Source organism: Lepisosteus oculatus, chromosome 6 (genome assembly GCF_040954835.1).
Source record: "Lepisosteus oculatus isolate fLepOcu1 chromosome 6, fLepOcu1.hap2, whole genome shotgun sequence".
Taxonomy (NCBI): domain Eukaryota; kingdom Metazoa; phylum Chordata; class Actinopteri; order Semionotiformes; family Lepisosteidae; genus Lepisosteus; species Lepisosteus oculatus.
In genome coordinates, this window is record NC_090701.1 from 4,536,418 (window position 1) to 4,561,320 (window position 24,903).

Sequence of the window (24,903 nt, forward strand, 5' to 3'; positions counted from 1 at the left end):
GCAACTCTGACCCTAAGTACAGTCACAAACTTTACCCTAATTCAAACCTAACCCCGGTCCTCAATTTAATACTAATCCTGGCCTCACTAACTCTAACCCTTAGCCCCACACTTAGCTCATTGCTTGCTCATACTATCTGAGTCCTAACTTCCATTTCTATACCAATTCAAATAATTAAATTCGCTTAGCTTATCACAAGGCTGATGTTTTAACACTATCTTGTAGCAGTAATAGGAAAAAATCCAATTACTATAATGTTAAAATGAGGCAAGCACAAACTGCAAAACCAAGCGCAGGCGGAGGGGTGGCTCTGTGGCTCAGGATCTGCGCCTGTGGCTGGAAGGTTGCCGGTTCAAATCCCACAGCCGGCAGAGGAATCCTACTCTGTTGGGCCCCTGAGCAAGGCCCTTCACCCTAGCTGCTCCAGGGGTGCTGTATAAATGGCTGACCCTGTGCTCTGACCCCCAGCTTCTCTCCCTGTCTGTGTGTCTCATGGAGAGCAAATTGGGGTATGTGAAAAGACAAATTCCTAATGCAAGAAATTGTGTCTGGCTAATAAAGTGATCTTATCTTAGCTGGGCTGAGATAGTCTGAGACTGCAAGTTTAGATACAGTAGATGAACTGAGATGGCTGTTGCATATTAATAGTGAATGATTTTTGTTAAAAACTGTTACCAGAACTTGAAAACTGTGTTTAAATCTTAATCTAGCCTTAAAGATGCTGGCTTTCCTACCTTCAAAGCCTTACTGACAAAGGTGTGAGGCATAGTTTCGCTCTGATGTCATGCTGGGCAACACCCTGCGACAATTCTAAAGACAGTGTGAACACAAAGAGCTGCTGGGGTCTGTTGGGTTCCCCTTAGTATTATTAAATTAGGGTTGGCATCAATCTGTCGCCCTTTGCAGCTGAAGCCTGTCCTTCTCTTGTTAATATACTAAAATGACAGAAAGTTGTGTTGTGCAGTTGAAGCTTCTGTCTCTCCTGCTGAAGGATCGATTTATTTAAATAGCACTGTAAATTAATTACTAAAGCATGTCAGGAAAATTCCAAACATGTCCTTCACTACTGTTCCACGTTTAAATAGCTATACACATGCAAAACCTTTCTGTAACTCGGCGGTACTGACTCGCTGTCATCGGGTTTAGCTCTGCTGGATGTGGTTTTGCCGTCTTTCCACTCCCCTCTCTTTCGCTGAGAAAACTGGTCAAAAGTATCTGCTCTATTGTTTTTCCCTTCTTCTCATCATTCACTCATCTGACTAAATCTTCTTAACACCCCTCATCCTCCAGCACTCAGAAAAAACTCTGCGTAGTTAAACTGCAAAGTTAAACACTGCCTCCAGCGTGCTCCATTCACAGACTTCAGTGTTATTTGTCTTGATTTCAGTTTGCACTCTTTAATGAGCAGGACCTCACTCTGCTATGTTCTTATGAACCTTCCCAAGAAATTCATTAGCATCACTATGATACAAAACAAGAAAACACCACACATGTATCGATCTTTTCAGCTATATTTTTACAATACAGGATAAAGGAATTTTTTTTTTAATTTAAATCAGGCATACACATGAAATACAATAATTAAAATAATTTAGGTTTAGAAAGGTCTTATATACTTATGCTTTTAATCAAAAAAAACCTTTATTCATTCAAGAGCTGATCGGAACAACAGCTGAAACGGCCTTTGTGTTTCACTTGCCTGTACCCTGATTAGCTTTTTTACTAGTTCTGAAACACAAGTCAGCTCTAATTCCCATTCGAAAAGAGTGGCGCAAGCTTTGTGCTGCAACAAAAGCACTGTAAATCTGCCCCACAGAAGTCAGCTCACACCAGAAGCAGAAAACAAAAGAAACCTATCGGATTCCATGGACGTAAAGTAAGTGGAATACTAGTTGGTAGCTCTCTGCAACAGTAGAGGGGTTTAAAAGGCAGACAGCAAACTCCCCTGAGTCTCACACATAAACCTTACTGCACATCCGTGGGCTGATAAAAGTCTGAATGCTTCAGTCTGAATTTCTGGAAGTCAGATGTCAAAGTGCACCAGCACACAAAGATACCTTTCTTGCTCTGCTGCAGTACAGAAGGAGGGGGCGTGGCCACCTTCATGGCCAGTCCATATGCACCGCGGAATGAATGGCTGTCCCGGACAATGAAAGATCCTGGCTCTTTGTCCTTGAGGATTGCAATGGCTGTGGGTATTAGGAGGACAAAGGTTTAAAAGACAGAACACCGCAATTAACATCTAAGCTTCCCCTTGTGTCACGGCGGCTTCAAAGCATTTGTGCTCACGGTCTCAGACCGTGGCATGGCCTATTAAGACTTCATTGTTGTTAAAGACATACACTGACTCCTTACAAAGAGACAGCACACTTCTGGAAAGCTTTATCAGGGCTTCATAGCTCCAGAAATGTTTAACACACACACACACAAAGTTGACATTCTTTTTAAATCAATTTGAAATAGGAGTCAGCTGACGGAATTTTATTTCCCAAATACTTCATCAGCATACTGCATAGAATTTAAATGTTACGGTGAACAGTGATTCCAATACTTGTAAACAAAAATGTTAGAACTGCAGGTAAATTCAACACTGTCCTGTACATCACATCTTTCACTTCTTGATATATATCGGCTATTATTCTGCAACCTTACAGCTACTTGAACTCTAACATCATCATGTTGTATGTGACTTTGGAATAATATAATTTCAATACATTGCAAAACATAACAAACTGCTGCATAAAAATTAGGACACACTAATTAAAAACAGCAAATGAGTATGGTAACCCATATTATTTTTAATTTTAAATGCCTCTCAATAGATGTTTACATATACTGTATACAGAGGCTTTGATTCCAAAGTTATTTTTTCCACTAAGACATTAACAGATTGACAGTAGCAGATAAAAAACATGTATGTGTTTTATAAGGGAAATGCTAAAGTATAGGAGATGAATATTCTTAGACATTACTTCACTAAAACTGAAACAAAGATATAGACCAAAATTAATTTCCTCAGTCTCATATTAAAAGACAAACCTTCCAAACAGTGATTTTTTAGACAAAACACATAAAACATTTACCTTGGTCCCTTGAGATATCAGGCTTATACCAGAATTTTGAAGTGTCTTGAACAAATTTTACAGTCACCTGCTTATTAGGAATAGCATCTGGAACATAACAAAAAAAAACATGTAATATTAGATGTTAATCATCTTTTAATCACAGTCAGAACAAAGCCTGTAGAACAGAGAAAGGATAGCTCATCAGAGCACAGTGAGACTGGAAGGAGTATAAAACAGAGTTGGTACAGTCCATCACAATGGTCGGCTATTTTAATATAAATACATTTAAACAGAACAGATTTTTTTCCTAGCTACACATTTCCATTGCTGGGCCAGGTATATTAATAGTTAATTGCATTTCCATGACGTACGGGCCATGCTAAGTATTACTCGTGTAATCCTGGCAATTACTCTTGCCATTAGTCAGGAGGGTGTGCAAACACAGAAACGAGGCAGCCGAGATTCCCACACCTGGGTGAGCTGGGTTCTATACAGCAGTTGAGTCAGCCACCTGAGTGGTCATGGAATCCACTCAGCCAGGTAGTGTGATCCTTCTCACCTGAGCAATGGAAACTCTGAAAACACGTCTAACCACGTGAATACCCCAGGAACGACCTGCACAGACACAGATGTCTCCATATGCTGCCACGTAATAACTTCAGTGGCCTGGTGGCAGCTTCATCCGGTACATTCAATCGAAAAGCATGCTTGTGGTCTCTGCTTCCACCACGTCTCCATCCTTGTGTTCCGAGTGCACAGGCCAGGTCCTGATCTCACACACACAGGCACACCTGACGTGAATGCACCGTGTGACCCATACTGGAGTAACACAGGGACGTCACCGTCAAAGCACGGTCAAAACAAGCCTAAATTAATCCGTAATTAATGTCGGCCTTCAACTGGTGCTTGCGGCTCTCGTTATAAACAAATCACCAAACACATTGAAGAAGAATGCAAATTCATTCAATCGTTTGCGTTATGGTACTGGTGGCTGACCATGCTGGGTGACGAATCAATTGCAAAACAACAAAGACAGATAGAAGTCCAAAACAAAGCCATTTTATCTCAGCATTTAAGTTGTGAAATATTTGGCTTTCGGGTTGTGGCCGATACTGTTGGTGTTAAAGCTTTTTAAAGAATGAATCAAGTGTAAACAACGCAAGTTACAGGTAATTCGTTAGCTGTATTTATATCCATATTATCTTTTTACTCTTGCCATTAGCCCTTTGTATGCTACCTGCATGATTTTGAATGTTTACGCTTTTTGCAGTATTGTGCTCACTTCGTGGTGGTACTCATCTTCTTTGAACTAAACGGTATAAAAAAAAGCCTTTCTGAGTTCTGCACTTAATGGACAAATGTAATAGATAACCATGCACAGCTGGCAGGGTTATCTTAAAAAACACACTACCTAACACATGGCAAAATGGTTATTTGGTCTCTTCCCAGTCCTCTGACAGAGACATGAATAGGAAATCTCTCTCAAATGGACAGGCTGATGATGCTGGATAAGCTTTGCTTCATACTTCTCCACCATACTGTCAGGTTGAACTCTGCCTGAGATATTTATTTTACTGTCTTAAAGAGTATGACAATGCTCTACAGCATGGGTGAATACTGATACTGTATGTGTGGAGCAGAAGAACATGTAGCAATACCACGTCATCACCAAAGCATTTTGTTGGTTTCAGAGCAATGTGTGATGGCATTTGATCATTAAAAAGCACGAAAACCTCGGGCTTAAGGTATGCACTGGCTTTCCTCATTTTTAACAGGCTGAGGAAAACAACACAAACTCAGAGGAGCTAAAAACTCCAGAATCTACTGTACTTGCCTGAACAGCTCCACCTGGCACTACCAATAATCCAACCTGCAAATATTAGACTACATAACTTTTCAAAGACGTTTAAAAGTAAACATGGAATGGAAAATGGGAGTTCCTATAACACAAATTAGTCATATTGAATCACAGTTTTAAAATTTTAAAATATTTACACATCAGTTTCAAATGCAGTTGTTCAAATGCATTTAGGTCATTTTTGTATGTCAGTTTAGGATATAAAAAAATACTATCATTTTTAATCACTATTTATTAATAGTTTAATATACAGTCTTTCATATTGGCTAAAAATTATAGCAAAAACCCACTTGTTGCTACTATTGTTCAAGGAACACCTTATTCATTTAAAAGTGCTTGAGAATGCCACACCCTAGGATATCACCATCTTCTAGAACTACTCTCTTGTCACACATTGTTGAAAACATTGCTAGTTCTCCATGTGAAAACTGTTTACGGAGCAAAGTGATTCTCTCGGATGATAGAAGTATACTATGTCATACAGACTGGGTTCCCAACAAGCTAATTTTCATTATTCTAAATCTTCTGGCCGTTTCAAGATTACCCAGAGGGCATCCTGTCTGTACAGCAGTCTCATGTATTGTATCTCTTGCAAAAAGTACACTGCCATTTCCAGGGGCCAGACAGGAAGACAGACAAAGTAGTAGGGATTAAAGATCTCTCCCAGAGGACAACTCCCCATTTCACGTCTCTCAGCTGTGACCCTCCTGTCTGCGTTCTTTCACAGGGGTTCAAGGACCCTCACACCACAAAGACAGCACAAGTTTAACGTATCCCCAAACAATCACACCTCCCCTAGCTCCTGGTGTTCAACTAGTTTCTTTCACAAGTCTCTCCATTCACTTACGGATTCCGGCCTTTCACTCTGCCACTGAAATGTGTCTCCCCGAGTTCTGTCTCTTTCTCCTTTTCCCGTTCTAACATTTTTCTTTCATCCTGTCTCCCTCTCCCCCCACGCACTTGAGGAGGCACCACTGCTGAAATGCCTTTTGTATTCTTTTTTTGTTCATTTCCACTTGCAAGTGTGGACTAAACTTCTGCTGGTGCCTCAGAAGCCTGCACACTGACACAGCTCTTTGCTCAAATAAATCCAGTTATGTTTTTTTTCAACAAAACTGTAATGACATTTTCCCAACTAAACTGTCAGTTTCAACAGTGAATTCATCATTTTATCCATATTCAGTGCCAATTTATATTAAAATTGTAATTTTCCTTTGAAGTATTTATCACAATGACATAACTTATCCTGAGAAGAATGTTAAAACATCTGTGTTTTTAAGAGGTTCTTAGGCATTCGATAATTGCAATATATCAGTGCTGGCCACGGGCTGTTGTTGAAGGCCCTTTGCTGTGTTTTGATCCTTACAACAGCTGTGATATGTTGTGGGAATACCACTTGGAGGAATGTGTCAAAGACAGAAGTCTCTAATCTGGGGCAAACAGAACATAATCGCACCAGTCTCAAACCACATTACCCACGATTCAAAATCAGACTCATAAAAAGAAAAAAAAATCCATAGTGACTATGAAGACCGTGATCAATAGGGAGCTGATTTAATGTCTTTGACGATCACTGCATTGCTGGAGTGAAAACTGAATACATGAGAACACGGTTCCAATATAAAAAATGATGAGAAAAGACAGAAAGAATAAAGATGCCAACGAAGCAGGTGTACCTGGGATGGGGGAGGTGCTCAAGACCTGGGAGAAGTCTGGGAGGACACTAGGGAATGGGATGCTTATGGTGCTCCCACTGTGTGGGCTGGAGAATCCGCTCAACGAAGGAGACGCGGAACCTATGGAGTGCTCCCCCTCCGAAATCCTCTTTTTCTCCGGGAGGGGCGGCTGAACATTCACCCCGGCGTGCCTGAAGGCGGGGCTCGGCTGGCTCAGTCCTTCCACCGCCGTGAGGAAACTGTGCTCCAGGCTTCCGTTGTCCAAAAGAGAAGACAGATCCACGTTCCTGGAGCCGAGAGAGTCCGCGGCCCCCGGGAAGCTGGAGAACGAGGGGTCATCCTGGTCTTGAAACCTCTGAGCAGCACCCACGCTGCCCCCGTAGCTGAAGGGCCCCTTGGCAGCTTGGCTGCTGGCTAGGCTGCCCGCCTGAAGTCCTCTTGGAGAGCTGTGGCAGCTGGCGGAGGCGTGAGAGCCGGGGTACTGAGACAGGAGGGACGGGCCCTGACTGGGACCGACGGAGAACTCCCTGGATCCCAGGCAGTGAGGGCTGGACCGGCTCGCTCCGGGCAGCGACGTCCGGACACTCAGGGGGACCTTGGGGTTGCCGTCTTGCCAGGATCGTCCGGGGGGAGAGGGGCTGCAGCACAAGGAGAGAAGGTCAGTCACAACCGGGAGCAACCCTGCCTCTCAGAAAGGTTCTTGCCATAGGCCTCTGACGTCCTGAGGAATAACACCCTTAATCTCTTTCATCTACATCCTAGATCTTCTTTCAGTCTTGCTTCTTGCTTAAACCTATGTGGAGTCAACAAATCAGACACGATTCCAAATTAGACTTTTTGTCCCATTTGTCACTCTACTGCTTTAAAACAGAATATTTAAAAACAATGTTAGAACTGAAGAAGACTTCAGAAGAAGAATCCAATCCTTACTCCCATTATTTGTAATCGGTAATGCATAAAAGGTATGCAAGAAATCTCCTAAGTGTGTTTGCTAATCAGAGAGACCACATTTTGTGTGAAGATTCCTTACAGTGCAAGACCAAATCAAAATTAAATAAAAGCATCTTACATATAATCACAATACTTTACCTTTCAGTTTGTGGAAGTGGACTATTGGTGGAAACATAGGGCCTTTGGCAGGAAGAGGCTGTAACTGTCACATCTGATCTGAACAAGTCACCCTCCGAAGACATTGTGGTGTGGGTTATGTTGTCCATATAACCTCTGGGTTCTGTGTGGAAATACAACAGCAGACTTTTAAAGACTGAACTGCCCTGAAAAATAATGTCTGGTGCAAAAAACAGGGCCTATTGTTCCAGCACATACACCACGTAGTGTATCTGTTTTCCCACCTACAGTCAAGGACGAACGTTATCTGCCAACTTGCACAAACAGGGGAAAATGAGATGGAAACGGAGTACAAAAAGGTCCAAATCAAACTCTGCTTAATAAGATAAACCAGGTATGGTTGGGAAAACAGGATAGCAATACAATATAATATAAATAGGCAACCACTGGCATAAAACTACTCCAAAAATAACTGGACAAAATTTGGAACATCCGTTCATGATAAATATATTATACCCCAGTTGTCACCATCGCCCCGGAAGATAGGCTTTACTACAGGCAGTACTGGTCCTGGAGTGGCACCATGATATTTTTTGTTAAGTGAGCATGATAGTTTCCTTAACTTCATCAAAATAATACTAACAATTATTTTATATAGTACCGTTCTTGAAAGGCTTCTTTCAAGCTCATGTTTTCCAGCTGATTAATACTTGAAAGATAATGGGTGTCTAATTAAATCACGTATTTCATTGCTGTAGAATGAGTATGAGAAATGAATGAGAGTTCGTTTGAAATAATGGTCAGCAGAGATATGTGTATCCCAGGACCAGCTGTTGAAGAAACCTGCCATAAAGACATAATTTCACAGAACTGAGTCCAATCAACACCCAAATTAAATCCAAGGTCCAATGGCACCTGATCACATCTGGGGATATAAGTCATCGAATTTCTCTGTGTGAAAAAGTGGAAATGTATACTGTTGAAATTGCAACCATATGTTCTGCAACAGCTTTTGTACTGAACAGAATTTGGGAGGCACAAACAGCACTGTATGTGAAGAGTTTTACTTTACAGACAAAAAGGTCCTATTAAATTAAATAAAATGTATTACTATACAATTTAAATATTAACAGCAAGCCAGAGGTTATCATTTTACTCAATATACCACAGTGCGGAAAGGCAAGAGGTTAAAGCTAAGAACTATAAACATTTGCCTTATTGATGCATAACAAAAATGTCAACAAATGAATTGTTGAAATGAATGTCATGGTATTGAGATATTAGGAGTCACGTTGTACACTTCCCCCGAAACACTTTGCACAAAGCACAGCTCTTTCTCAAAGCCCTCACTCCTTGGATCTTCGACATGATGAAAATGTCTGTCCTGATTTTTATGTGATAAAAATCTAATAGACTTTCAATGAACGGGGCCCACACATCTGTTTTTGGGGAAACAGAGCTTCTTTATTTCTGCCCCACGACAGAACACTTACTGTAGTTCACATCACTACAAAATGTGGCTTTTCAGCTTGAATTTTCAGACGACTTGTGCAACCGGGCTGATGGCCTGGTTTCAAGTTAACTGGAGAGTCAACCCCTTCTCCCTCCTCAGTTAAACATGCTTATTCTGAGGTGTGGGTAAAGATGTACCCTTCTTCCCATATCAATAATTACAATTTTTTCCATTTTTATCAATCTGTGCCAACTAATAACATAAAGCAATGAGTAAAGTGCAATTTGGTTTTCGTTTTAGGACAGAATAACTGATCCTTGTCCCCCAGTCTTCAGAGTTCAGGGTTCACTGCATGTTCAGTTTTTCCCTAACAAGAAGAAACCTGACATGCTTTAGCTTAGCTCGGGGCTATAGTAAAGAATTCATGCCCACATACTGTAAACAACATGAATCCATATCAGAAGTCTCCGTGCTCCCAGTCATGTCCACACAAGCTTTGAGGTAGATTTCAGATGAATCAATCTACTGATTAGTGCCACAACAGACAGTCTGCCTGCATTCCTGAAATAATACAAACAGCATCCAGGGGCTTAAAAGATTTAACTGGATTTTCTATTCTCTTCATTCACAAAACAGAAGCCAATTGCTTATATTGAAGCCAAAAGTCAGAAAATACAATTTAAAGAAGGATATCTACAATATATACTGAGCATAAAGATAAACTATTTATGCATGTGTTGTTTTACAAGACTAAAGCACAGGGATTTGGGATACAGAGTTGATTGATTGATTAAATGTTATTTGACAGAATTTTGAGTAGCTGAGCATTCATGACTCACTGTTTTACACCTGTGTGAGTCTGACTATTGCACAAGTACTGAATCTCCTCATTAGTTAGAAATGTGACTGGGCACAGATGAATAGGTGATTTAACCTGCGGAATTTTACACCTGGTCTAAACTGAGAAAGAAAATAAAAACTATATGCCTCACTTATCGAGCAGTCAATCAGTTTATTTGCCACTTATCGGGAGGGGCCATCATTATGCTGTAGGTTGGACTGAATCCAGGCACTGTCACTTGCCGTCTGTGGTGATCACAGCCAGAAACTTTTCACTTGAAGGAACTTTACAGCCAAACACTGTCTATCAATGACAGGCCATGATCTGGGATAACATGAGACACATTTCACCAGGAGACAGTATGCGGGGAGATCAAAGTCTTAGCGGTTTGGCTGGATTATCAAGTCACTACTAGTGGAGCTCTGATTCATGACCACATGCCTGTACAGCACTTCACTGATAACGTCCTGGAATCTCTGTTCTAGGATGCTGCTCCTGAGGGTTCACTTGACAGCATTCCTACAGCACGACAACATCCATCCACACGCTGCCTTCACGCAAACTGGCCATGTGACAGCTATGTCATGGATTCCTCGTGACACCCAACTTGTGACCCAGTGAACACGTGTGGGATGAGCTGGGGCAACGTGTGGCATCGAGGACTCAGAGACCAGAGAACAGGCACAGGATCTAGGAGAGGAATGGGGCACAATCCCACAAGACAGCATCTGAAACCTGGGGCGAAGTTTGATGCACAGCTGGCATAGCCAAATTCTTTAATAAATTGTCAGTACAACTCCTAAGAAAGCTTTTGCAATTTCACCGATAAACAAAATAATAAAAATAATTTGCTGCAGTTATAATTAACACATTTGTTTTCATGATCAGTATACTGTATATATACACACCAAACATCGCAGGCACCTAAAGGAAGCTGGAATGACGTTTGTCTGATGTAAAACCAACGTATAAGCAAAGGAAGGAATCATAGGTTTACTGTGACTTTTAAACTCCATTTCAAAATGATCCAATTCAAGTACATGTCTGACACACAGTAGAAATGACGCACCTCGGGTTCCAAGACACTTTGTGGTGATTACGGTACAGCTAAAATCATCTGCACCCATTTAATTTCCATAGAACTTGTGTTAAGAAACTGCCTCTGAAATCTAATAGTGACACAATAGAGCAAGTCGAATGGGGGAGAAACCTGCTTTATGATGCGAGTCATACATTTAATTTTAAATGGTGAAAGTAGGGGGGAAAGAATAATATCCTCTCCACTCTCCTCTCCTCTGGCTGTCAGTGAATTCCAAACCTCTGACCAAAGTCTCCTTGTGTCAGACGAAGCTGGCGTGATGGAGAATACTGAGAAAGCTTGGGCAAATGCAAACTAATTCTGGCTGAGAAAACAAAGACTGAGAAGGAAGCAGATCTAAGATCCATTATCAGAAAGATGCATATTTCTGGAAAGGGCCTCAGCAACTAAGATCCCATCGCTGGGAAGAAAGGGAAACTGCCTGTCCTCTGTGGGGCGCACACTCACACAGGAATCTAGAGATGCCAATCAACTCTGCCAACGTGTCACGGAAAGGACCCCCTGACAGAAACATGCACCCAAAAACTTTTTTTAATTAAAATTCCAAAAGACTGACATGGTCATCCCTGTTTTGCCAGAGGTCTTGATTTGGTTATTTCACCATTTGTCTACTGACAACATGGTTACAAATATGGACCATATGGTCTCCTCTAATTTGTAAGCTTCCTAACTTTCCGAGAATCTGTTCTTGAAAAACGATTCTGTAATTGCAAGTAAAATGACAGATTGCCTTTCCCATTGAGCATGGAATGAATGAAAAACAACCTATTCATCACAAGAGATTATTCTGTGTGGTGTAATACTGCAAAGGAGTAAACCTATTTGTTTTCTTTTTTCTGTAACAATGAATATACACATATATTTTAGTATACAAATGATGTTTTTTTTTTCAGATTATTGTGATTAATGTGTCCTCTGATCTGGGATATAACACACTCGACTCACACCTCGAAAAGCTGAAACAAATTAGTAACCATAAATCATAAAACCACGGATATCAAGTCTGGCGTCCCTACAGAGATCAAGACTCATTCTAAGACTAGAAAATAATTATGAATAATAATATTTTACAAAATCATTAGGATCATTTTTGGATCACTCCTTATAATTGGGATGGTTACAACTATTCTTGTATTAAATGCCGGATAATTTATCTATTTAAAAAAGCAAAACAATCAGGTTTTTTGTGCTCTAGCTGCAGCTGATGGTTTAATTACCATGGGAAACATCAAAGGAAGGTACCAACAGAGGGATTAACGAGCTTTCAGCCTGGAAGTCAGTAGCAAGCACTGATCCTTTTGGCAGCCTTTTCTCACGCTATTATGAATCACACTGAATTAAGAAATAACAAGATAAAGAAATAATATTTCTAAGGAGACACCTGGATTTACAGTATATTGAAATAACTACAAACTAGAAATGTATAACTTCATGAATGCTGCACTCCTTCTGACAGGAACATACAGGGTAGTTAAAAGATTTCACGGTCCTTGACACCTCTGCAGATTCCTTACAGCCCTGTTTGGAAAATGGGGTGAAAAGCAGCATTCAGCCTACATTCTGAAGAACCTCTTTCTGCATAGAAGCAGAACTGAGAGCCGAGTTTTTCTTAATCGTCAAGTTTCCAAAAAAAGGGAGGCAAGCACAATACGCCTTTAGTCTTCAGTGCTCCGAAAATACAGTTTTGCACAACTTGTTCCAGATGGCTCCAACCACCACATCTACTTGCCAGATCAGAACTAATGAGTTTCTGCAGAAGAAGGAAAATGGAAATTGCCTACAGATTACATGAACATGTGTCACTGATTGATCCCTGAATGGGGGATGCTATTATCTATCTTATTAGCTAACTTTGCTTTCTAAACTTTTAATTCAAGCTTGAACAAAATGATACATTCATATGCTTTTTTCAATCATTCCCAGGGCTGCCTCAGTTTCACTGCTTAAAAACAAACATGCACCTATAAAAATCATGAATAGTTCAGATGTATATGAAAAAAAACGATGTAAAAAACAACTAGACTAAATTTATTAAGGAATTAGAACCATTTGTTGAAAATACTTGTGCAATATGAGTCCAGATAGGCTTGTTTTTGTGTGCAAAACTGGAGTTTCTGCAGTAAAGAAAGCAAACATCTGTTTTAAGTGACAAAACAAAGTTTCTAATGCACTTCCAAGGAACAGTGAAAATGCCAAGGTCCTCCCCAAACTTAAAGGGCTGATTGATTGATTGAAACAGTAAAAAACAATTTGTGTTACACAACCTGATTGATCTTGTAGGTTCAGACAATCCTATAATAACAGACCTACAATTTTATTTATGAGCCCCTTTCAAGAAACAAAGCATCACAAGTAGCACACACCTACTGCACATAACAAGCAAAAGAAAAGCACTTAGTCAAACCAGGAGTAAATTACACATTTGTAAATCTACACAGCAGTAAATTACTCAGTGAAATGATGGGTCTTTAAATGACCTTTAAAAATGTCAGCAGCCGCAGAGTCTCTAATGGATTGGGCAGTCAATTCCACAGATGTGGAGGTGCACAGAAGACACCCCATTACCCACGGGCAGTTCCGCGCCCGTGTGATGAGTGCAGGGATTCAATGCCGGTCTCCTGGGGGCTCCCAGATTTCACAGGAGGGCACATCAAATCTATAACTGGGTCTGTGAACTGAACTCTGTAACACCTGGTCTTTGGCAGAGTGAAAAGCCCTGAATATGCAGATTTCACATTAAGAGGTAGATTATGCTCATGCAATAATTCCTTAAATTCCAGACAGAGCGAGAGTCTTAATGGAGCAATATTTCATGCAGGTAAGATCACACCTGTGAAGTACTAACATGCACTTCAAACGACAACAGAAATAATAACATTCTCATGTCCACTGATAATTTGCTTTCAGCACCAAATATCTCACCAAGAAGCAACATGTCAATGAGCAAAGAGCCGAGCAAAGATCCCTGCGGAACACCCTCATAGTTAAAACACCCACAATATACAAGAAAAGTATATATTTGTATAAAAGTATACTTTACACTATATACTCCTGATTGTCAAATACGAGTCAAACCAGCAAAGGGAAGCAGCAGTGGTCCTAGCTAAATTCCCATATGATCCAGTAAAATGCCACTTTAATCCAGAACAAGGGGACTTCTAAGTGATCTGGAGTCAGAAACTATCAGCAAATCATTAACTACCTTAACCAGGGCAGCCTTCTCTGTAAGACCTCGGGAAAAGCAAGAGAGACACTTCCAGTATCCCTTCCGGGACTAAATTAGTGATACTGCTGAAAGGTGAAATAATCGCAAGAGCGCAGAAGAACTTTTGCGAACCTACCTGGTCAATATCAGATGAACAGCACGTCGAGCAGAATACTGTTATTTAAATTCGAATAGGGAGCTGCGTCTGCATGCTTAAGCTGCAAAGGAACAGGTCGAGAGACTATTTTCTTTTCCTTTCAGCATGGAATAAACCGTTACCTGTTCCTTTGACTAGAATGATTTGCTTCATCTGAAGAAACACAGATTGTACTAGAGGTATTTAAGTGCTCATAATTAGCAAATTATCACTTAAACAAGCCTCTCTGACAGGAAGGGGAAAGTTCAGAACAACGTACGCTGCACGTATTCAGCTACGTGCTGGGAGTTGCTCGGGTGACACCCAGGCAGCTGGGGAATCTGTCTCGCTGTTCCTCCAGCCTCCACTCATCTCCTATAGCCTCAGTGTTTCAACATGCACCCAGGAAACGTCTTCATCATCTGCGCCTCTACCTTATGTTCATAGTGAACAAAAATTATACCGTAACGTCCCAAAATAAAGTAAGCCACTGTGTGAAAAAACTGTGCAAACCGAGAACTACCTGTACTTAAGTTAAGGAAAGTATAAAGGAAAGTCAGGGCCATCTACATTTACCATCATTTAACGCCAAACATTCTTAAGGAAGGCCTCATATTCTTTTTGAATACTCCAGAAGTGTCTAAAGCTACATTAGGCTCATATCCCTTTGCAGGCAGAAGACAGAGATTCTAACAAACCTGAGCCGCATTTCAGCTGTTATGACATCTCTTCACACGTGCTGCCACATGTATGTCAAAAGTGACTTACACATCAACACTCAACAAGTGGTCACGCTACATAACGGAATTCTTTCAGACTCAGAATATATATATATTTAACACTTTACTATTTGCAAATCACTGAAGGACAAAGTGTTGTACTTTTAAGAATATGTGAGCAGTTCAGAGCTGGCTCCATCGTTACACAGTGTGAACATCAGGATGTACACAAGAAGCGACAGACCTTTCGCTGTGTCTAGACCCAGCCTTCCTGGCTGCTAACTGATCTGGCTCAGTGAAAGAACGTGGCGCACCAGCCTTGACATCATGGCTGGGTACGTTGTTCTAGGCTCCCACATCCTTCTGTGTAAAAAAGCACTTCCTCTTCTCAAAAAAAATCTTTCCTTTAGTGTCCACCGGTGTCCTCTGGCTCATGTTTCACTGTATATTCTGGAGTCCACTGAGCTGATTTTGTCAGTGCCTTTCATGGTTTTTTACACTTTCAACTATATAACTTAACATTTTGTTTGCCTTCTTTTATTTGCATAGTTGGCAGCTGTGAGATCTGTTTATCTGTGAGAGCCGAACACAGCTGACCAAATTTCCTTAATATGATTTCATTATCCATACTCGGAAAAGTATAATCCCATTAAATATTATCTTCTTTTTGCTTATATTTAAGAAATCTACTGATATTTTCTCCCTTTCTTAAGTATCAGAATGTACTTCTAAATTATTCCTCTAACCCAACAAAATACAACCACACTTCCCAATATTACCATAACAGGGTAATTTTCTGATTTGTAGAAATGGCAAGCAGATTACAGGAATTTAAAATGGATCACAATAATCCCCACACAAATATTTGCTTCGGTGTTAGTGTAGCTATAAAGGCAGTTGGACTTCATGGGAAATCCAACATATGGTGTTTTCATTTAAATGTGAGGAAAGTTTTCTCTTTTTGATGTGGTCAACACTGGATCTTGAGAAGCATCGATGTGAGTAATGCGCTGTCTCCAAAGTAACTAACCCCAAACTATTATTTGGTAAACGAAAATGATTTAAGGAAAGTTTAAAACAACACTGCACTTCTAAAAGTTTATTTTTTTGCCTCTTTCTAGCTAATGTGATTAAGAGCTGTTTGTGCAGATTAAAAACTGTCTATCTCTGTTTTATCATTCCTAAGAACACAAATGAACCTCTTCAGATTTTGAATAAAATCTCAAAATTAAATTATTTTTAAAAGCTATTTTATGTGACATAAAAACATGAACAAAACTTCACAGTATGTGCTCATAACAACCTAATTTCTTCTGTTTATATTTAAATTATAATGCTGATCTAATCAACAATATTTTTATAGTTAATATTTATAAAAAATGGGTTTCATCTTATGACAGGCTACGCAACATTGCTACACTGCTCTCGTCTGTTCATTTTCCACTCATTTTCCAGAAATTATTTAATTTCAGGGACAAAATATTTAGCTGCTTGTCTATCTTGCTTTTGTGCCTTGGAAAGAAAACACCACATTTCCCCCCATATATTCTAATGCCAAACGCACTTTGGGAACAATAATGCCCGACATGTCTTCACTTCTAGAAACTAAATGAGTACAGCAGGAATGAATGAGAACTCCCAGTCTTATTTCACCAGTAATGAAACCTGCAGTGGCTAAAAAACGTACAGATTTAGATTTTAAAGTGCCTCCAGCTTTCCAAAAAAAAGTGCCAAACTGTATTCTCTTTTCCATGACGGATCAGGTTTCACTGCCTGCTGTGCAATTCCAGACAATACAGATCTTCAGGACTGCTTCAGACAGCTGGCTGATTTCATTGCACACGCACACATTCACACACAAGACCATCCATCACACGAAACAGGAGGGGGGGGGGAGAAAATGCACCCCCCCTCAAAGTTTACATACCTAGAGAAGCGGTCATGATGAAGAATGTTTCATAAGGGAAGTTACAGCCCAAAGCTGTGCAAACATCCACAACTTCGTCAGTAAGTCTCTCCTTCTCCTGCCTTCCGGCACCAATTGAATCAGGCTGGCTCAGAGACTGAGGAAACACTCTGTGCCGGATAAGTATCTCTTCTCTTTCTCCCTCTCGCTCTCTCTCTCTCCCTGTGCAATAAACTGTTCCAAGCATTCACCAAACAGGACTAGAAATGGCTGAAGCAACTGAATGTAGTCATTTAGTCGGCAGCAGCAGCTCCTGTTCAGTACAGCCCAAACGGAAAATAATTCCCTGATTGTTCCTGGCTTGTTGTGACACTCACACTGCCTATTCAGAACATGCTAGGATGAATCTTCTGGTTCATTTACATCTGACGTTTTCTTCTCCCCCTTTAACTGGCACAGAGCATTGTCTCCTTGCCTCAATCTGTTTCCTCCAATCAAAAGACACTGTCAAGGGTTAAGGGTCACACTTGGCCTTTTTTTGGAACAACTGTGATTTTTTTTTAACTGCCCCAGTGACACATGGTCTTAAGGCTTTTTTTTTGTCATCACAGAAAACCTGGAGTCAATCCTATTTTTGATTAATTTCAGTTTCATTTGGTATAGGAAGCTCAGCCTCCTCCTGTTTGTGGGCAAATACTTGAGGAGATCTGGGAGAGTTAAACACTACTTTGAAGCAAACTATGTAGAGAGGCATCAGAAACTTAACAAGGTTTTGCTTTTTATATGAAATATTTAATGCCTTTTGCAATGTGTCTGGGCCATTATAAAAAAAATAAAATATGAAACAGTTGTACATTTCTAAAAAAATACAGTTTAGAAACTAAATATTATTTCAAGCATTCTCTCAAGTGAATTGTTTTATGCATTGATTGAGGTTTTTTTAATATAATATAACTACTTAAGTCTGATGTCTTTTGGGGTTTCATTTAACATTTTATTTTAAAAATATCTCTTTCAACCCTCCTTCACTTTATGCAAGGAATCCTTTCAACTTAAAAGACATTTTAAAACATATTTGAAGCACATTCCAATCACGAAAGTTTTGTGAGCACATTGAAAACACTGGACTAAAGACAGTATTTCTTTTCATTCAAAATCTTCACATATTTATGTATTAGCTGCATAGCCACAGTTTAAAATGTGCTTTCAGCATCAATGTTTCTATTGTTATAGCAAAGAAAGAACGTTTTCTTCTGAAAGCCAATAACAGTTTTAAAAGGCTTTTAAATACATGTGGAGGTTCAGACACCAGGAAACAAATACAAACATATATTAAATCACTATCATTCCTTGAGTTTGACAACAAACATATATAGTACTTAATAAAATGTTGGTCTTTATTTTTACAAACATTTCTTGAGTTTCAACAGAATATACACAAGACAAATTATTGTCTTACCCGAGTGATAATTCATTACATTTTGAGAAAGTGTCAAATATATAATATACATGTATGGATTTTATAAGATAAAAGGGATGAAATCACAGCCTTGAGTGAACATTTAAACTTTTGCTTATTAATATTATTTTTAAAAATCAAAAGGAATTGAGTTGCAACCTTATTCAGACCCTATTTAAATTCTGTGAACTTCTTTGGTTTGCTGGATATTTGCTGTAGTCTTATTTAAATATTTAATTATTTTAATCTAAATGTACTCAAATAATTTCGCTGCTGAGTAGGCAGCCACATTCCCACACATTCTTGTTCAACACAATTGACCCTTAAAAGGACTGAACTCATCAGGAATATCTGCTTCCTTTTTGCATTGGCTTGTTACAATACCAAGGTAGCTCATTTTAATCCTCTCAAAAGACACCTTTTAGGAAATAACGATGATGGTGAACTGTGTAAACGTTAACTCTGTGACCTAAAACGACTGCATTTGAATTCTGGAACATTTTCATATCAATGTCAGGAACCAAGCAAGAATGCCACTACTTCATCCAATTAAAATTAGCATAAGGAATTAGTATGTCCCACTCTTTTGCCAATGCTTTGGACTAAATAATATAGGAAAATTTCAGTGCTTCTTCTTATGTTTGTGCATCTGTCTTTTCTATATCCCACTGTCAAAATTAATTTTCGTTCTCTTTAACCCTTTTAACCTGCAGCTTTTATTTCATTTCAAGTCCTTTCGGAATGTAGCACCTAATTGGCATGCTAATGCCCACAGAATGTCATTCAATTGGCTCATTCACAACTTGAAACTGTTAGTCATCCAAAGCCTTCAACTAGATTTTATGTCCTAATTTTGTATAAATAAAAGTACAGATTTGAAACTGAGGTTTGTTTTTAAGCACGTGAAACAGGACTAATATGTACTTTCAAATAGTAAATTGAGCAGTTCTCACAGTTTCCAAAGCACCGTTTCTGAAAGAATGAATGAGAAGTGACATTAAGCAGTTTAATCCCCACTCTCGCCTACTCAGACCTGTTTTATTGGGCTGTAAAATCTAGCCAATCAAAAGCTAACTGAAACAAAATTAAGGCTGGCTGTTTTCTGTCCTGCCCCAGGAGTCTGGCGAATAAGTAGGAAGAAAGGCACCTGAAGGAGGCTCTACAGTCAAAACACTGTTTTTTTATCTTTCTACTTTTCAGTGTGGAATTATCTGCTGCCATGTTCTCACACACAATAAATCAAGCCACTTTGCCGTGGAGCAGTGTTTAGGGTTCTGCGCTTATCACTGAAAGACTGTGGGTTCAAAGCCCAGGTGAGACACTGCTGTTGTACCCTTGAGGAAGGTATTTCACCTGAAAAATACCCAGCTGTATAAACAATTGCAAATTTAAGTCTCTTTGGACAAACTCTTATTGAAGGGTTAAGATGTCCTGCATTATGAGCCTCAATTAGTAAATTTGGGAAATTTACAGAATCCGATTCCGAGATGTTAAGAAAATACATTCTGTTAAGGAGTAATATTACCAAATTTTAAGTAAGTAATTGCAATTCTGCCCTACCAGCCCCTGATTCAATGCAATTGCTCCGACCAAATGCACACACACTAACAAGTTTGCATTTAAACAAAATTACTCATTAGCAAACAAAACAAAAACTGAAATGGAAATGTGGTCTAAGGAGTTATTTCTCAATTAAATCAGACTTGAACTAAATAACATGAAAATCTCTTTCATGAGGGGCTAAACTGTGCCAATTTTGCACAGTGCCATCAATGGAAAAAATGCTCTGCAAGCTCATATTTTTAGAAACACTGTAGGAAATGCACTATACAAATACACTACATAAAACACGATGCATTCCACACTCTTTTTTCCCTCCTAATTACATCTACAGTTGCAGTGAGTGAAATAAAATCTGGTGGAAACTCCTGTTGCTATGTGGCTCTTTGTGCCCAGTCCACACTATCATTAAATATCTTTCAGAATTTCCCTGTAGATTGGGATGGATTTTCATTGCTTCTGTTAGATTTTAAAGTTTTTTTTTTTCCATACTAGAAATAAATGTCTTGCTCAAAATCTTTTCTGCTTTTTAAATCATCTTTTGGAATTCCTTTACTCTAACAGCATAGACTCTGAATAAGAGAGGTGTTAAACAGCATATTCTGGATGAGAGAGGTGTTAAACAGCATATTCTGGATGCCTAAGGGTTAGCAGGTAGAGATCTCATTATATGGGCAAAGGTTTTGGGATAGCAATTTATTTTGTGTGGGATAAATGTTAAATTCACATTCTGATACAAATGGGTAGGAATTATAATAAAGTACTTTTCAAATTAATTTTTCATGTCATCTTAAGATTCCATTAATCTCATTTAATAAATATCCATTGAAAGCAATGAGGTTCATTTACTCTTAATTTAACATGAACTGCAGAGTGATTAATTTATACCAATTTATATTAACTTATAAATTAAACACAACTGGTTTCTGAGTCCAGGAATATTAAAAGTCCAGAAATATTAAAAACCACACACATAAAATAATTTGAACAAGTCAGACATATGGGGATTCACCCAGATCTACACAATTCCTGGGATATCTGTCTATCTACAGCAGAGAGCGTGTACACATATCACAAACCAACTACAAATTCAGCAAATCAGTTTGCAGAGCTGCCCAGTGAGGAAACAAAGCACAAAGCTTATTTGCTAAAGTCAGGTTATTCCCCTTCTGGAAATGAATGGGGAAGCTGCAGGAAGCCAGTTAAACAGAAATCTAATAAGGTTTGAGTTTGCAGGAAATTTGTTTACTTCCGAACAATAAACCAACCTCCATAGAGCTAGTCCTTGGATATTTTTAGCTTCACTGTTGACACTCGGGCAGTGGGAGCTTAGTGGGAAATTCTTTTCATCACATTTTGGGAACACAAAATTTGCACAAAAACGGCTTTTGTCTTGATAGAATCTGACCACACTGCAAAACAATCAATTTCTGTGCTAAGACTTAACTAAGATTAATGACCACAGTTGATAGTATGCAAAACAAAAACATACTTAATTATTTTATAACTTCAAATATATCATGTACTTATTCTAATTATTTTAATTGACTGATTATTAATATTTAATTTACCAATTATTATTTATTTATCAATTATTATTATCTTATATTGAACATACTCATACCTCCTTATACTCTGCATACCATACCAATTTTTACTCAAGTTAATAATTTAGGATAGAATTATAGACAATTGCAAATCAAATGCATAAGGCACATAGGATAAGGTACAATGTGCAACATATGAAGAGTGCCTTCCACACATGAAAAGTACCAATCAATCTATGAAAAGAAATAAATGAGTATATAATCTGACTTTACAGTAGTTTCTAAAGAATCCACTTAGAAATCCCAAACATACCGTATCATGCAAACATGCTGCACATCTCAGAACACCACATCTCGGATTGCCATTGTTTTTGATATTTATACAAAACATTTTGATTTCTTGTGCATTGCCTCACAGAAATCTGGGGTTTGATGCTTTCCATATGGTGCTTCTTTGGCAGAATGCAAAAGCAAGATTTAACGCCACGAGTGTTTAAAAAACTCATAGTTTACTGCAGGGACATGTGGATACCACCTTCTTCTCCTGATAATCTGCCACGTACACTGTATATCTGTCAAATATTACCCTGCCAACATCACTTTGAGGTGTTGGTGAATTGAACATTATTAATAAAATGGCTTAACCCAAATTACACTGAGGTTAGGGATGTAATTAAAAGGTTCTAGTAGAAGCGATTGGTTTGCAGTACAATGCAAGGCATAGTCATTGAACTCTTTCACCTGCAACACATTCTGCAGTAAAATAACAATCATCCATGTCACAACGATATTTGGGAATTCTGCATTTCTTTGAGTTTTTAAAATTCTTCAGAATCTTAAAAATAGTCCCATGATTTAAAATGTCATTCAGACATTCATGGAAAGAAAAGTTCCAACATATTTTGATATGATCAGAAAACCATTTGAGGCTTTATCACCATTCGCTTAGCACAAATACTAATCAGTTTAACAAGCACACTACAGCAGATGTTAACTTAATGTAAAGTTTAAAGCTGTAAAGTTAAAAAATGAACACAATATTTCTTTTAAGTTTTCAGTGTAGAACTAACCTCTACCTCTTACTTTGCAGCTCACACCTAGACACAGCTCCCCATAGTAACTGTTCTTACTACCATCAATGAATTTCAATAATGCACATAACCACCCTGGCATATCTCTTCAACATTTTCCTTTTAAGACAGGAAAGATACGAGGATGAAGTAGGTATTAGGAAGAGGTGGTGACGGTGTTTTAGTTCAACTTTAAACATCTGGAAAGTTTCCAAATAACTTGTATCTGGAATAAACTGCGCAGGAGGCATGCCAAGTCGAAATGCCAAAGTCACGGTATTTAAACAAGCTCCTAGTGTTGTTCTCCTGTGGGAGGAGTGGTGTTTCCTTCTGTATGCTGTATTAGGACACAATGTTACTGATTTGTTTAAACCCAGCAGCCATATCACCCTGCAACTCACAACTGGCAGCCCACTGGAGCTCAGCAGGTGTGAGCCTGGTCAGTACCTGGAGGGAGACCTCCTGGGAAAAACTAAGGTTGTTCCTGGAAGAGGTGTTAGTGGGGCCAGCAGGGGGCGCTCGGCCTGCGTTCTTTGCGGGTCTCAATGCCCCAGTATAGTGACGGGGACACTATACTGTAAAAAGGCACTGTCCTACGGAAGAGACGTAAAAGAGAGTAGGGGTGTAACCTGGCCAAATTTCCCATTAGCCCTTACCCATCATGGCCTACTTATAATCCCCATCTTTGAACTGGCTTCATCACTCTGCTCTCCTCCCCACCAATAGCTGGTGTGTGGTGAGCGTTCTTGTGCACTATGGCTGTCGTTGCATCCTCCAGGTGGGGCTGCACACTGGTGGTGGTGGAGGGGATCCCCATTACCCGTAAAGCGCTTTGAATGGAGTGTCCAGAAAAGCGCTATATAAGTGTAAGCAATTATTATTATTAAAAACGTGCTTTAATCTGGCATGATCAAATCTGGGTATTCTTTTGGTTTTTGATGAAAACATTATTTTACGTATGAAAAATATGATAAGGCTTTACACTTCCGTGATTCCCTTTGCTTAATGAACATTAGGCAAATTTCAGTAAGGTATTACTGTATGAACACACTGTTATCTCTAAGAGTAGTAACCAGCAGAACAAGTGAGTCTTTGAACAGAAGTGCCCAGTGATAAAAAGCAAGAGATACACTGTGCACACTGGAAAGGCATCCACATTCCAGTTCCTGAAAACACGTGCCGGGGACATTAAGCACATACTTTTTAGTTCACGTTTTTGTTTTAATTCAGGGTTCTTACCCTGGCTGCTGAAAGCAGATTTTGAATACGTAAATGCCAATTTTCACATTCTAAGCCTTTTCCCACCTTATATGTACAGTAAATACGACAGATTCTCCTACCGTGGGAGGGTCTGTATGCTTCAAAGTCCCTGCTTGCTGGGTTATGCATCCTCATCTCAGTAAATTCTGGAGCATTTCTCACTGCAAGAGAGGAAGAGAAAGCTTGTATTGCATATCTCAATCTAAGCATAATTATGAGCACATATAATCTCAGCATAAGAGTTTTCTGAGACCGTAAGTGCAGCGCCTTGCTTTACTGAAAAAACAGGGATTTTCCAAATGTTTGGAATTTTTTTTTACTTTACTCCGCTCCATATTTTTTATACTGTATATATGAAATATGGGAAGCATTTTCTAATGCTCTAGATGCATTGGTATAGACAAACAGAGAAGGAGGAGTTGAGGGCTTAGCACCATTCACACCAGTCACATCCGAAAACACATGTAGTTCCAGACATACAGAAATACAATATTACAGGACACTCCCACTAACATACAGCATGAGGCCCATCCTGAGAGAATCTGTAACAGAGGGGATGAGGAGCAATCATTCTGGCTTTCAGCACGATCATTGTGCAAGTGTAAAACAGATTAGCTGGTGCTCCAATTGTTAGAGGAAGAGAAAGTACTGTCCCAGACCATAAGGAATCGTTATAAGAAATGCATTTATTTTTATAACGGGAGATCCATCTTTGTAGCATTGCCTGTCAGGAAGACTATCTAGTCAAGTGTTTTTGGAATTTATTTGAGATCGAGCATATTCTGAAAATTGAGGAAGATCTTAATGTCCTCATAAGTAAAACCCAATTTAAGTAAAACCAGCAGACCAGGATTAAACAGGAATATTGAGATCTCCACTTAAAAAGCTTAAAAATAAATGGATGGGTAAGACTCTCAACCTTAGTTTAAATCTTTATTTTTTATTTCTTTTACTATCACAGCTTAACAAAAATAAATATTA

At 39.1% G+C, this 24,903-nt stretch overlaps 1 protein-coding gene across 2 annotated transcripts in view; it reads right to left on the minus strand.

Annotated features, from left to right (window-relative positions):
* Positions 1 to 24,903, minus strand: part of tns3.2 (tensin 3, tandem duplicate 2) — an 83,679-nt gene that overhangs the window by 13,700 nt on the left and 45,076 nt on the right. For both annotated transcript variants that reach the window (XM_069190903.1, XM_069190902.1), the window contains exons 16-20: positions 24,003 to 24,083; positions 7,689 to 7,830; positions 6,600 to 7,237; positions 3,084 to 3,170; positions 2,058 to 2,189 (exon numbers count right to left, since the gene is read on the minus strand). In XM_069190903.1, coding sequence (XP_069047004.1) covers positions 2,058 to 2,189; positions 3,084 to 3,170; positions 6,600 to 7,237; positions 7,689 to 7,830; positions 24,003 to 24,083 — 1,080 coding nt within the window. The remainder of the gene's footprint in view (positions 1 to 2,057; positions 2,190 to 3,083; positions 3,171 to 6,599; positions 7,238 to 7,688; positions 7,831 to 24,002; positions 24,084 to 24,903) is intronic.